A 12112-nucleotide genomic window follows, 5' to 3' on the forward strand; every position below is an offset into this window, starting at 1 on the left:
ATGATCTACATCACACAAGAACATGCCGATTCCTGTGAGTTCGGTTTCTGCTATTAGAATACACATTTCACTGTACATAAGCATGCCTTTATGCAAGCTAAGATAAAGACTGGGATGTAGCCCTGTCAAACCCTAGAGTTAGCAGGACAGGGACAAGTGACCTTAAAGGCTACACAAGAAAGAACACAGAAATGACCTATATTCCTTGGGAAGGGCACTGTACACCCTTCCCTGAAAGTGTCAGCTCTACTTCCTATTTCGTTCCATCACCACTTAATGGTCCTATCTTTTCCTAAAGATAATCTCCATACCATGATCCTTAAAGTGAGTTTCAAAGAAAATACATGAACCTGATATGTAGCAGTGTGGATGCGTATCTCTCTTGCTCAAGTCCCCAAGCCTGCATCTCCTTTGTTCTTTCATATTGTATCTTCTGTTAGCTTTCAAAAACATGCAAGCTTTCCTAAGTTAGAAACAAGGAGAAACGATGTGGTTGCTGCCTTCAATGACAGGAATCTGTGCAAGAAGATGGGAGGGTACAAATGTGAGCTACTCCAGGAGAAAGCCCTTTGGAAGGGAAGTGTGCCCAGCTGCTGCAGTGCCAACAGGAGCGGCAATGCAAGGCAAGTCTGCTTGTCTTCTGTCAAAGCAGCTGCGATACCCAATTTCAGTCTCACGTTTCCCCTTGCAGAGTCTTTTTTTTTTGGAGGGGGGGCAAAGATGGGAGGAGAAAAAAAAAACTTTTTAAAGATTTACTCCATCTCTAGGCCTAAGCGTCCACAAGCATTTGTCCTCTGGTCCTTAGGTGTCAAGTTCCTTGGAGGTGGGGGCTGATTTTGAAGTAAGCCATCAAGAAATCAGTGACTAAAAATCACTATTTTGTAGGAAGGGACAATGTCCCCAAAACTGTGGGTCAGAATTTCAAAGAGGTTGTCTTCAGTCCTGTTTTAAATTGTGGCCCACAACAAGGAAAGTCAGGCAAGTAAAAGCTTTCTTAAGGAAGCTCACTGATATCAAATACAATGGTACCATCAAACAAATTGCTTCTTACTCATGATTATAGGGCTCAGTCAGTATGGACTCGCTTGTGTTTAATAAGAGCTGAGCTCCGGCTGAAGCTCTTATCACACTCAGTACACTCATAAGGCTTCTCCCCTGTGTGAACTCTCTGATGTGTGATGAGGTTGGAACTCTGTGTAAACCCTTTCCCACACTGCACACACTCATATGGTTTCTCTCCTGTGTGGGTTCTCTGGTGCTTAATGAGATCTGACCTTTCCCCAAAGCTTCGCCAACACTCGTTACACTCATAGGGCTTCTCACCAGTGTGAATTTTCTGGTGTGTGATGAGATGAGAACTCCGGCTGAAGCTTTTCCCGCAAGCCGTGCATTCGTATGGCTTCTCTCCCGTGTGTGTCCTCTGGTGCTGAACCAAGTGTGAGATGCGGCTGAAGTTTTCCCCACATTCGTTACAGTGGTATGGCTTTTCCCCTGTGTGGGCCCTGCGGTGCCGCACGAGGTCGGAGTTCTGACTGAAATTCTTCCCACACTCATCACACTTGTAGGGCCTTTCCCCTGTGTGCACACGGTAGTGTTTGATGAGATCAGACCTCTCACTGAAGCCTCGTCCACACTCATTACACTCGTAGGGCTTCTCTCCGGTGTGTGTCCTCTGGTGCTGGGCCAGGTGGGAGCTCCGGCTGAAGCTTTTCCCACATTCCTCACATTCGTATGGTTTCTCCCCACTGTGGGTCCTCTGGTGCTGGATGAGGTGAGAGAGTCGGCAGAAACTTTTCCCACACTCATTGCATTTGTGAGGCTTCTCACCAGTGTGGATTGTCTGATGCTGAATGAGATGAGAGCTCCTTCCAAAACTTTTCCCACATTCATTGCAGTCATAGGGCCGCTCCCCAGTGTGTGTTCTCTGATGCTGAATGAGGTGGGAACTACGACTGAAGCCCTTCCCACATTCGTAACACTTATAGGGTCTGTCTCCCGTGTGGGTTTTCTGATGTCGATTAAGGTCTGAAATCTGACCGAACGCCTTTCCGCAATGAGAACATATGTGATACTGGATGCCTGTGTGGACTTCTTTGTGGACCAGAAGATCGGTGACTTGTTGGAGAGGATAGCTTACCCACTCTTCTGCTGTCAAATCTCCCCACTGTCTTCCTGACCTGTCCCCACTTTCGAAGGTCTCTTCGCTTTCGGGGTTTTTCTCAGCATCCCCAACAGGCCCTTCGGACGTGGTCCCAAACTCTACATCTTCACGAATCTCCTGCTTTGGGTTCACTTCATTCTCACTCCTGATCTCAAAATCTACAGTAAAGATTAAATAATAGAGACTGGTCAGCACGTAAACAAATTACTGACAGTGGTCTAGGCACTCAACTAACCATTTCTGACATTGTTTGCTTTTTAAAAAATATTACTTTTATTTTACGTGTATGAGTGTATTGCCTACATGCATGTAAATGCACCCATGTTGGACAATGCCCACGGCAGTCAGAAAAGGACACTGGATCCCCTGGAGTTGGAGTTAGGGATGGCTGTTAGCCACTATGTGGGTGGCGGGAATTGAACCAGGGTGCTTGTAAGAACAGCCAGTGCTCTTAACCACTGAGCCCTCTCTCTAGCACCCACCCCACTTTTTTTGAGACAGGGTCTCCCTGGAGCCCCAGCTGGCCTAGAACTTGCTATGTAGTCAACGTTGGCCTTGATCTCACAGAGATCCTCCTGAATCTGCCTCCTGAGTGCTGAGATTAAGGCATGTGCCACGTTGCCTGTTTTTATTTATTCATTTATTTACGGTACTAGAGAGTAAACCCAAGATTTTGTGCATGCTAGCAAGTGCTGTCACTGAGCTACATGCCCAGTGAGTATACCCTTCACAGTGGAGGGCAGACAGAGCAAAGTGGCACAAATAACATGAATAATTTCACCAATGGTCACAGCCATCATGAAAGTTCATCTTTAAGAATGAGAAATATGGGGCTGGAGAGATGGCTCAGTGGTTAAGAGCACCGACTGCTCTCGCAGAGGACCGGGGTTCGATTCCCAGGACCCACGCAGCACTATGAACTGTCCTTAATGCCAGTTCCAGGGGAATCCGAAGCCCTCTTCTGACCTCCGTGGCACTGCATGACACAGGTGCAGGTGCACTTACATAAAAAAAATAAAAATAATAAAAGTTTCTAAAAATTTTATTTATTATTTTTATGTGTATGCATGTATTGCCTGCATGTAGGTTAGTGCAGCCATGTTGTGCAATGCCTGCAGAAGTCAGAAGAGGCTGTCGGATTCCCCTGGGACTGGAGTTACAGACTGTTGTTAGCTGCCATGTGGGTGCTGGGATTCGAATCCTGGTCTTCTGCAAGACCAACCAGTGTTCTTAACCTCTGAGCCATCTCTCCAGCTCTAAAAAAAATAAATATTTCTTAAAAAAAGAATGAGAAATCCAAAGTTGGGCATGGTGCTCATGCCTTCAATCCCAGCACTGGGGAGGCAGATGCAGGCAGATCTCTCTGAGTTCGAGGCCAGCCTGGTCTACAAAGTGAGTTCTAGGCCAGCTGGGGCTACAGGGAGACCCTGTCTCAAAAAAAGAAAAAGATAAATCCAAGACCCAGACAAGTGAAGTGCCAAGGTAAAAATATAATGACAGAGCAGGGGCTAAAGAGACGGCTCAGTGTTTAAGAACGTGTACTGCTCTCACAGAGGACCCAAGTTCAGTTCCCAATGCCCACACTAGGAGGCAGACATCCAATTTTAACTCCACCTCTAATGGATCTTATGCCTTCTGGCCTTTGCAGACACTGCACTCATATACACAAACCACACAAAATACAAACACATACACACAAAACATTTTTAGTTAATTAATTAACTAACTAATTAACTTATTGTCTTTTTGAGACAACGTCTCTGTAGCCCCAGCTGTCCTGGAACTCGCTATGTAGACCAGGATGGCCTCAAACTCACAAAGATCCACCTGCCTCTGCCTCCCAAGTGCTGGGATTAAAGATGTGTGCCACCACACCCAGCTTTATTTATTATTTTTAGTCTCTCTTTTTTTGGTCTTTTTGAAACAGGGTCCCCCTGTAGCCCCAGCTGGTCCTGAACTCACAGAGACCCACCAGCCTCTGCCTCCCAAATGTTGGGATTAAAGGTGTGCACTACCATATCTGGCTTTTATTATTTTTATTATATGTATATAAGTATATTGCCTGCATGTATGTAAGTGTACTCATGTCATGCAATATCCACGGATATTAGAAGAGGGCATCAGACCCTTGGAACTGGAGTTAAGGATGGTTGTAAGCCACTATGTGGGTGCTGGGAACCAAAACCTGGTCCTCTGCAAAAGCAGTCAGTGATCTTAACCACTGAGTCATCTCTCCAGCCCCTCAATTATTTATTTTATGTGTATACTTACACAACTAAATTTTGCCTGCATGTATGTAAATGAACCATGTATGTGCAATGTCCATGGAGATCAGAAGATACTGTTGGATTCTCTGGAACTGGAGTTATGGATGGTTGTGAGCCACCATTTGTGTGCTAGGAACTGAACCCAGGTCCTCTGCAAGAACAGTCAATACACTTAACACCTGAGCTGTCTCCTGCCCCATTTTTTTTTTTTTTTTTAAGTCTTTTTGAGACAAGGTCTTCCTGTAGCCCCAGCTGTCCTGGAACTCACTATGTAGACCAGGCTGGCTTGAACTCACAGAGATCTGCCTGCCTCTGCCTCCCAAGTGCTGGGATTAAAGATATGCGCCACCACACCCAAAGCCACTTTTGTTTTTTAAGATGGGGTTTCACTCGGGATATAGCCATGGCCGGTTTGAACTCACAGAGATCTACCTACCTCTTTTTCCTGAGTGCTGGGATTAAATGTATAGGCCACCACACACCCATCTTAAAATAATTTTTAATCTAATAATAGTAATAATAACAATAATGGCAGAGCAGTAAATGTCAGGTCCAGAATTCAAACTCAGGTCTGTCCACTAAAAAGTTCATACTCTGTATTACTTCAGTTAATAGTTCTTTAAGAAAATTATTTATTCCTGGTGTTTTAAAAAAAAGAAAACCACGAGAATCAAAACAAGAGACCTTAAATTAGAATATATAAAAACAGGTTCTAGCGGGCATGGTGGTACACGCCTTTAATCCCAGCACCTGGGAGGCAGAGGCAGGCAGATTTTTGTGAGTTAGAGGCCAGCCTGGTCTACATAGTGAGTTCCAGGACAGCTGGGGCTACAAGGAGACTCTGTCTCAAAAAAGACAGAAAAAAATAAAATAAGGCTCTAGAAAACTTGGGGGCAATACATTTGTTTACTTTCTCAAGCCTTCATATATTTCCTAAGAAACTACCAAGTTAATATGGAGAAAAATAAATTTTTAGCTATCAGTATCAGGTCCATTGGCCTGTTGTGAGAGTGTCTCACGTTGCCCAAGCTGTCCTAGAACTCACTGTTATGTAACCAAGGATGGCACTAAATTCCTGACCCTTTTGATTCTACCTACCCAGCACAGGGATTACAGGTGTATACCACCAAAACCAGCCCCTGTATCATGTCTTCACCTCTTAGTTGACAAAAAAAATTGATTGCCAAATGTCACTTACTACTTTTTGGTGGGAAATTAGCATGGGAAATTTGGAGAACATTAAAAAAAGATGTTTGACTCAGAACATTCTCCTTTTTCAAGAGGGAGTGTTGGGAATTGGAGACCAAATTCAAGGCCTTGTGCACATCAAGCATGTACTCCTTTACCACTAAGCTACACACCCAGCTCTGGCTCAGACGCTTTTTGGCATTAAGTATATGGCAAATATAGTTTTCAAGTGAAAATAAAAGAATACAGCTAGTTTATAAGGAACTTCTACCAAATACTATAGTTTCTTTCATTTTTTAAATATATTTTATTTATTATTTTTATTTTATGTGTATGAGCGTATTGCCTGCATGTATGTGAGTGCACTCATGTTGTACAATGCTACAGAGGTCAGGAGAGGGTATCGGATTTCCCTGGAACTGGAGTTAAGGACGGTTCAAAGCTGCCATGTGGGTGCTGGGAATCGAACCCAGGTCCTCTGCAAGAGCAGTCAGTGCTCTTAACCACTGAACCATCTCTCCAGCCCTGATACTACGGTTTCTAAACTGAGATTCTTTGTATACCTTCAGGAAGAGCTAAGTAGTTATGTGTCACTGAAAGGGCCTTCTTGCAGATAACACTGGTAAATGGGGCCTCTGATACCTTCTCATTAGAAATCCACAATGTGAGCAGGGTATGATGGTACACACCTTTAATCTCAGCACTTGGGAGGCAGAGGCAGGTGGATCTCTGTGAGTTTGAGACCAGCCTGGTCTACATAGTGAGCTCCAAGCCATCCCAGGATAGTGAGACCCTGTTTCAAAAAACAAAACACAAAGAAAAAAAAAAAAAAAAAAAAAAAAAAAAAAAAAAAAAAAAAAAAAGAAAGAAAAAAAGAAAGAAGAAATTCACACTGCTAGCCTGGCACAGTGGCACTCCCCTGTGATCCCAGCAGTCAGGAAGCTAAGGAAGGAGGATTATAAATTCGAGGCCAGTCTGGACTACAGAGCCACACCCTAGCTCAAAAAACAAAGAAGGGCTGAGATGGGTCAGTGGGTAAAGTGCTTGCTGCACAAGCATGAGAATCTGAGTTTCTGATCCCAAGCACCCAGGTAAAACCTGGGTACACCGTTACCCTAGCACTATAGGGGATGGAGACAGGTAGATCCTGGGGGCTTACTAGCCAGCCAGTCTAACTGAAACAGCAAGAGAAAGAGAGAGACCCAGCCTCAAAAATAAGGTGGATAGATAGAGAAGGATACTTAAAGTCAACCTCTGGCCTCCATACTTGAGCACACACAGGCAAGAGCCATCTGCATACCCCCATGCACGCACATGCATACATCACATCCACACAAGAATGAAGAAAACAAGCAAATAAATAAATCCAAATGTTTAATAGCACATTAAAGGGTCCAAGGACTCCTGAGATAAAAATGACTTAGAAACATTTATTAACTTTCCCCCAAGCTTATTTGGGCAAGAAATCAGCTTTTTGGTTAATTCTATCTTTCCAGTATGTGCTCCTTGAGATAGACAGGTTCATGCATTCTGGGCTAGCTCCAAACTCCCTTTGTAATCAAAGTTAACCTTGAACTCCTGGTCCATCTGCATCCGCCTCCAAGTGCTGGGATTACAGGTGTGCACCACTGTGCCTGGCATTATGCGGTGCTGGGGATCAAATCCAGGGCTTCAGGCATATTAGCCAAGCACTCTATCAACAGAGGTGCATCCCTAGCCCTATGCATTTCCCTCTCTAATAGAATTTGTGGCCAAGCTATTTAAAGATTATTCTGAAACAACACTTGACACGCTTGCAGTATGATCAACTCTAAAACATTTCTAGACAAGAATCTACTCAGATAAAGAGCTGGAGGCAAAGCTGCAGCTATGAAACCAAAACAAACACAAAAGGGTGGCTTCCGCCCTCCCGTGAACCTGCTTCAGAAGCCCTCATCTTCCAGTGCCCTGGAGAAAAAGCACCCTCTGCGGGGGCATTTCTATCCTGACAAGCACCACTGTGTCAGACCTGTTTGGTCAGTGATCTGTACAAACAGGCTGCAGGATGGAAAATGACTCAGAGCAGGAGAACTCTGAAAGTCTCTGAAATTGCACAAACTTTTCTCTTTTTTTGGAGAATATAATCTGGATGTTCCCATATTCAAAGATTTGCCTAAACACGGAAGCCAATTGCTAATTAAGTTTTGTTTTTTGTTTTTAAAAACCAACAAGGCTATGTTGAAAGGCCTAAGCCATTGTGGTGGTTTCTGAATCATAGGGGGTGAAGAAGGTACAATCCTCACTCACCCAATGAGACAACATTTCCATAATTCTCCTGCATGACGTCCCTGTAAAGGTCCCTTTGTGTAGGATCCAGAGGTCTCCATTCTTCCCTTGTGAGGTACATGGCCATATCTTCAAATGTCACAGGTGCCTGAAATCACACAATGCTCCCTCACTACTTGGTATCTAGGAAGTTAGTACCAGTTTTTCTTCTTGAAATTAGAGACATGGTTAGAAATGTCGAGAAGGCAAAGGCATTAAGTTTGATCTGTAGAGTCCAAAGAAGAAATAAGAAAGAAAAGAAAAAGAAGAAGACATGTGGTCAAAAGGCAGGGGGCAATTTACTAGCTGACTGCTCTGGGCTCAGGGCCAGGCTATTCCTGCCACTTTTGGAACCTTAGCCTCTCTAGTCATATCCTTTTCAGAACACATCTAGAACTTACATTGCTCCAAGCCTCTATATACAATATTCCTTAGACGGAGTGAAATTCTCTTCTTTTTGGGCCAGTTCTAGTGCCAACTATAGTTTGGTGCCCATCCCGCCCGCCCCCCCACCCCGCTCTTTTCCTCCTTCTAATATCCCAAATAGAATTAATCATTGCCCCCCCCCACTTACTGGTTCCCACACCACAGCACTTTCTTGTTAAAATAAACAGAACCTTTATCACATTGTATCATAGTTAACCCTAAAAATTGTAGGCAGGGAGGGAACCGCCCATCTTGCTCATTTTTTTTTTTTCTTCCCCAGTACGTAAAGGCATATGTCTGATATATGCTTGTATGTGGCTATATTAACTAGTCCCTGTCGCAGAATAGCGAAGCGAACTAATTAATAATTCCAGGGAGGTTTGCCGAATTTAGAACCATCAGGCGAGATGGGTGAGCAGAGGCGAGGTCTGGGAAGCAACCCCCCAGCTTACCTGGGACCCAGCCATGAGCAGGGTGGCTGCCATCTCGGGCGCAAGCGTTCGCCTCCTGGGAGACAGAGCAGAAAAACAGCTAATAGCGCTAAAGGAGGCGAAAAGCAGGGCGTGAAGCTCGGAGAGGCCCTGCCCACTCCCCAGGGCTGGAGTTCTGGCCGCAGGGCGTGCGGGAAGGCCCTGAATCGGGCAGGATCTCTCTCTTCCCTGGCACCCCAAGCGTGACCTGCCCTCTGTGTTTCAGTTAAACAACCGAGCACAAGCACTGCCAGAATAGCAGAGGACAGCCCCCAGGCTGGGTCCCTCCCGGGCAGGGGGCCCTCGTCAGGTCGATGCTATCGCAGGGAGGAGGCTCTCAGCCCAGCCCACAGAAACGCCTCTGCTCTTCCATCTCCGGGCTGGGTCCTTTCCGGCAGCAGTTTTCAGCCAATCAGTGAACGAAACGCATAAACACTTGACCAATCAGATGCCAAACCCTCCCCCCTCCCTCCTGTAGCGTGGCCCACTAGCTCCAAGACGCATGCGTTGGCCTCGGGGACTGCCGGGACTTGGAGTTCCACTGCAACGTACAAAGGCCACTTAGAGGCCAAGAGCCGAGGAGGGAAAAGAACAAAAGGGAGGAAGGGACCATATCCTTCTGGACAAGGCGAAGTAGCCCCTGCTTTATCTTGGAGACCACAGCATGATTCAGCGGGGAAGAGTGCCCTGGTTTTTCTCTCGGCCATAGGACCATCTCTGAGTTAGAGTTTATGATCCACGAGATCAGACTTTAGTGCTGAGCTCCGCGGGGATCAGCCCTTATCTACCAGCCCAGACCGGAGAGGAAAACGACCCCCATCCAATGTCCCTCGGAGACTCCCAGGCTTCGCTAGAACTTTGGGCCCCGCCCACACACTACACCTCCCAGCGTCTCCCGGTCCACAGACTACAACTCCCAGCAGGGCTTGCGGCACGCGCAACCCCGCCTGCAGACTACAACTCCCAGTAGGCCTCGCGCCGCCCGCCTAGCGCGGGAGTGTGGGGTTTCCCGGGGTTAACCCTATAGTGATCTACGGCCGCGGTTGGTTTTTTTTTGTTTTTTTTTTTTAATAGAGGGGACCCAATTGTACTCGTGAAAGATGCCGGAACACTGCGATCAGAAGCGGGGAGCGGATAGGGCGAGTAAGGAGATAGTTGGCCCCAGGGTAGAAACTCAGGGACCTTGCATTCCTGAGGATCTCTGCTGAAAAGGTTCTTGGAGCCCTCCCACAGCATTGGGATCCCCGGGAGGGTCCTCAGGATGTTAGCAATCTCTGGCTCCAAGCAGGAAGCCACAAACCCGAGTTAGGGACGAACAGACTTACCTCCTGTTGCAAAAGATCCAATGGATTGCTGGCTCCAAGGTTCTTGGGAGGCCTGAGCTGAGAGATTATAGATACCACCAGCAGATTCCGGAGATCTCAGAGCCGCAGGTAGAAATTATCGAATCCACAGATTTCCAGGCAAGGCCCAGAGTTTGATTGTAGGCTGATCGCAAAGACTCAGATTGCGGAGACCTCAGACTTGTTCCGCAGTTCAGAGAAACCACAAGCTCATAAACAGATCCCTGAGGCCACAACAGTAGCTAAGAAGCAGCAGCAGCAACTAAGCTGAGTTCAGAAGGAGTTCCTCGGAACAAGATTTGCAGCCTTCCCTTTCCCCAGCCAGGATGAGGGAATCAGACAATGGAAGGCGAGCTCTAGGCAAAACAGACATTCTGCGTGGGGAAGAGCTCCCAGCTCGCTGTAGCCTTGGAGAGGGAAGTGATGGAAAAAGAATAAAGCAGCTTATTAGGGACTCCCACCCTCTTCAAGTTATAAATATCCGCAGAACCTTGGCTTCATGCCCGGAAGCCTGTTGTCTCTAACTGTACAGGAGATTTCTCTGCCTGGGCTGTGAAAGGGGGCTTTTCTTTTGTTTCACAGATACATCCAACCACTGAAGGACTTGGAAAGAAAAAATCTTTTTTTCAAACATGATTCCCGGCCATGCTTTTATTACAGGTCCTGTTCCCAGTACCCAGTTATTTACGGTTAAATTACTCAAATGCCTAAAATGAGCTAGCAGGACCCTACCAGCCATAAAGCACCACCCTCTACCTGCTGCTTCCCTTCCACTCCCAAAGGTAGGACTAAGAATTCTTCAGATGCTCCAAAATTGTACCATTCTACTTTCGGTAGCATTGAGCCAGCCGCAGCATGTTAGAATCCTGAGACAGACCTACAGTAGAACCCAGGCTGTGTATTCTTCAAAAAAATCTCTGACTCCAGGCCTATTTACTTTCCATAAAGTGGGGACCATCATAACTAAGGCTGTTAAGAGACGATTTAAAGCACTCTGCACAGAATGAGTATGCGGACCGTAGTTACAATTAATCCTGCTTTTGGTAGCAGGAGAAACTTCCAGAAAGGCCCATGAGTATATTCGATGGCCTGGAGGTCTGGAAGAATCAGAGCAGCTCAGTGACTAAGGATCTGGGGTGGCCTTATCCTTACATTGTTTTTTTCTGATGGAAATACCAGTGGGTGGGTTCAAGTGAAAGGTATGTGGCACCTACGGGAGCAGAGGTATTTGGGGCTGCCAGCAACTCAGTAAGTTGAGGGAAAACTCTGGGTTGGGGGTCAATAACCAAATCCCTAGAAACAAGTATGGGGTGGGCGCGGCAGGGGTGGTGATGGTGCAAACTGGCGCGGATGGTGGTGTTGGTCTCTAAGGCGAGGGCCCGAGTCTCACCCCCAGGGGGGCTCCCTTTCCCAGCCTACTCTGGCAGATGGCTTTGGAAACAGGTCTTTTGTTCCCCTTACTCCAGTGCTTTAAGCCATCTTTTGTCCTCCGGACCGCCTGGGTAACAGGATGGCTCCGGACCCTCTACCGCCGGCCAGCCTCCTAAATAAGTGCCCCACCACCATCATCTGGGACCCTCCCAGAGAAGCTGTGAGGGAGACCAGAGGCGCTGGTGCATCGAGCCCCTGGAGGAGTGGGGAAGGAAAGACAGTGGCTTAAGGGGCTTCCTGTTGGTGGGGGTCACTGGAGGAGGAGGAGGCTTCCTGCTCCATTGTTCAGTGTTACTCAGAAGCACTTACCCTATGTGGTTTTTCCAGAATGAGTTGGAAAGCCCTGTCCCCATCATTCAGCAAAGATGATCACCAGCTTCAATACAGCATGGCCCTGGGAAAGGCGGTTCTACCTTGAGATTTGAGAAAAGAACCTCCTGGCATTTCCTTAAAATGTGTGATTGTAAGAGTGAGACCACGGAGGACAAGTCACAGCAATGATTATATAAATCTTATGGCTAT

The 12112-nt window shown here is 46.5% G+C and overlaps 1 protein-coding gene and 1 long non-coding RNA gene across 3 annotated transcripts in view; one reads left to right on the forward strand and one right to left on the reverse strand.

Annotated features, from left to right (window-relative positions):
* Positions 1-6: 6 nt before the first annotated feature.
* On the reverse strand, positions 7-10279 carry Znf436 (zinc finger protein 436). 2 transcript variants are annotated; one of them, XM_017802061.2, is made up of 4 exons: positions 10142-10279; positions 8799-8853; positions 7903-8029; positions 7-2319 (listed from the first exon to the last, which is right to left on the reverse strand). In XM_017802061.2, the coding sequence occupies exons 2-4, from the start codon at positions 8829-8831 to the stop codon at positions 1067-1069; spliced, it is 1413 nt and encodes a 470-aa protein (XP_017657550.1). In that variant the 5' UTR covers positions 8832-8853; positions 10142-10279; the 3' UTR covers positions 7-1066. The 2 variants fall into 2 exon arrangements, with proteins under 2 accessions (XP_017657550.1, XP_017657551.1); XM_017802062.2 differs by lacking the exon at positions 8799-8853 and having other exon boundaries at positions 10142-10278.
* The window catches only part of LOC103746408, a 10054-nt gene continuing 6777 nt past the window's right edge, over positions 8836-12112 (forward strand). Inside the window, exons 1-2 of the long non-coding RNA XR_003846318.1 lie at positions 8836-10249; positions 10820-10941. This is a non-coding gene — a long non-coding RNA (uncharacterized LOC103746408). The remainder of the gene's footprint in view (positions 10250-10819; positions 10942-12112) is intronic.

This window comes from Nannospalax galili, unplaced genomic scaffold (assembly GCF_000622305.1).
Source record: "Nannospalax galili isolate Female #2095 unplaced genomic scaffold, S.galili_v1.0 scaffold184, whole genome shotgun sequence".
In the NCBI taxonomy this organism is placed as follows: domain Eukaryota; kingdom Metazoa; phylum Chordata; class Mammalia; order Rodentia; family Spalacidae; genus Nannospalax; species Nannospalax galili.

Bases quoted from the DNA above. Each gene is read 5' to 3' on its own strand.
- Znf436 (XM_017802061.2), bottom strand. From the start codon at position 8,831: ATGGCAGCCACCCTGCTCATGGCTGGGTCCCAG. The intron at 8,030-8,798 runs GTAAGCTGGGGG...GTGTGATTTCAG, and splicing joins TGCTCATGGCTGGGTCCCAG to GCACCTGTGACATTTGAAGA. The intron at 2,320-7,902 runs GTGAGTGAGGAT...TCTTTACTGTAG, and splicing joins TGGAAATGTTGTCTCATTGG to ATTTTGAGATCAGGAGTGAG.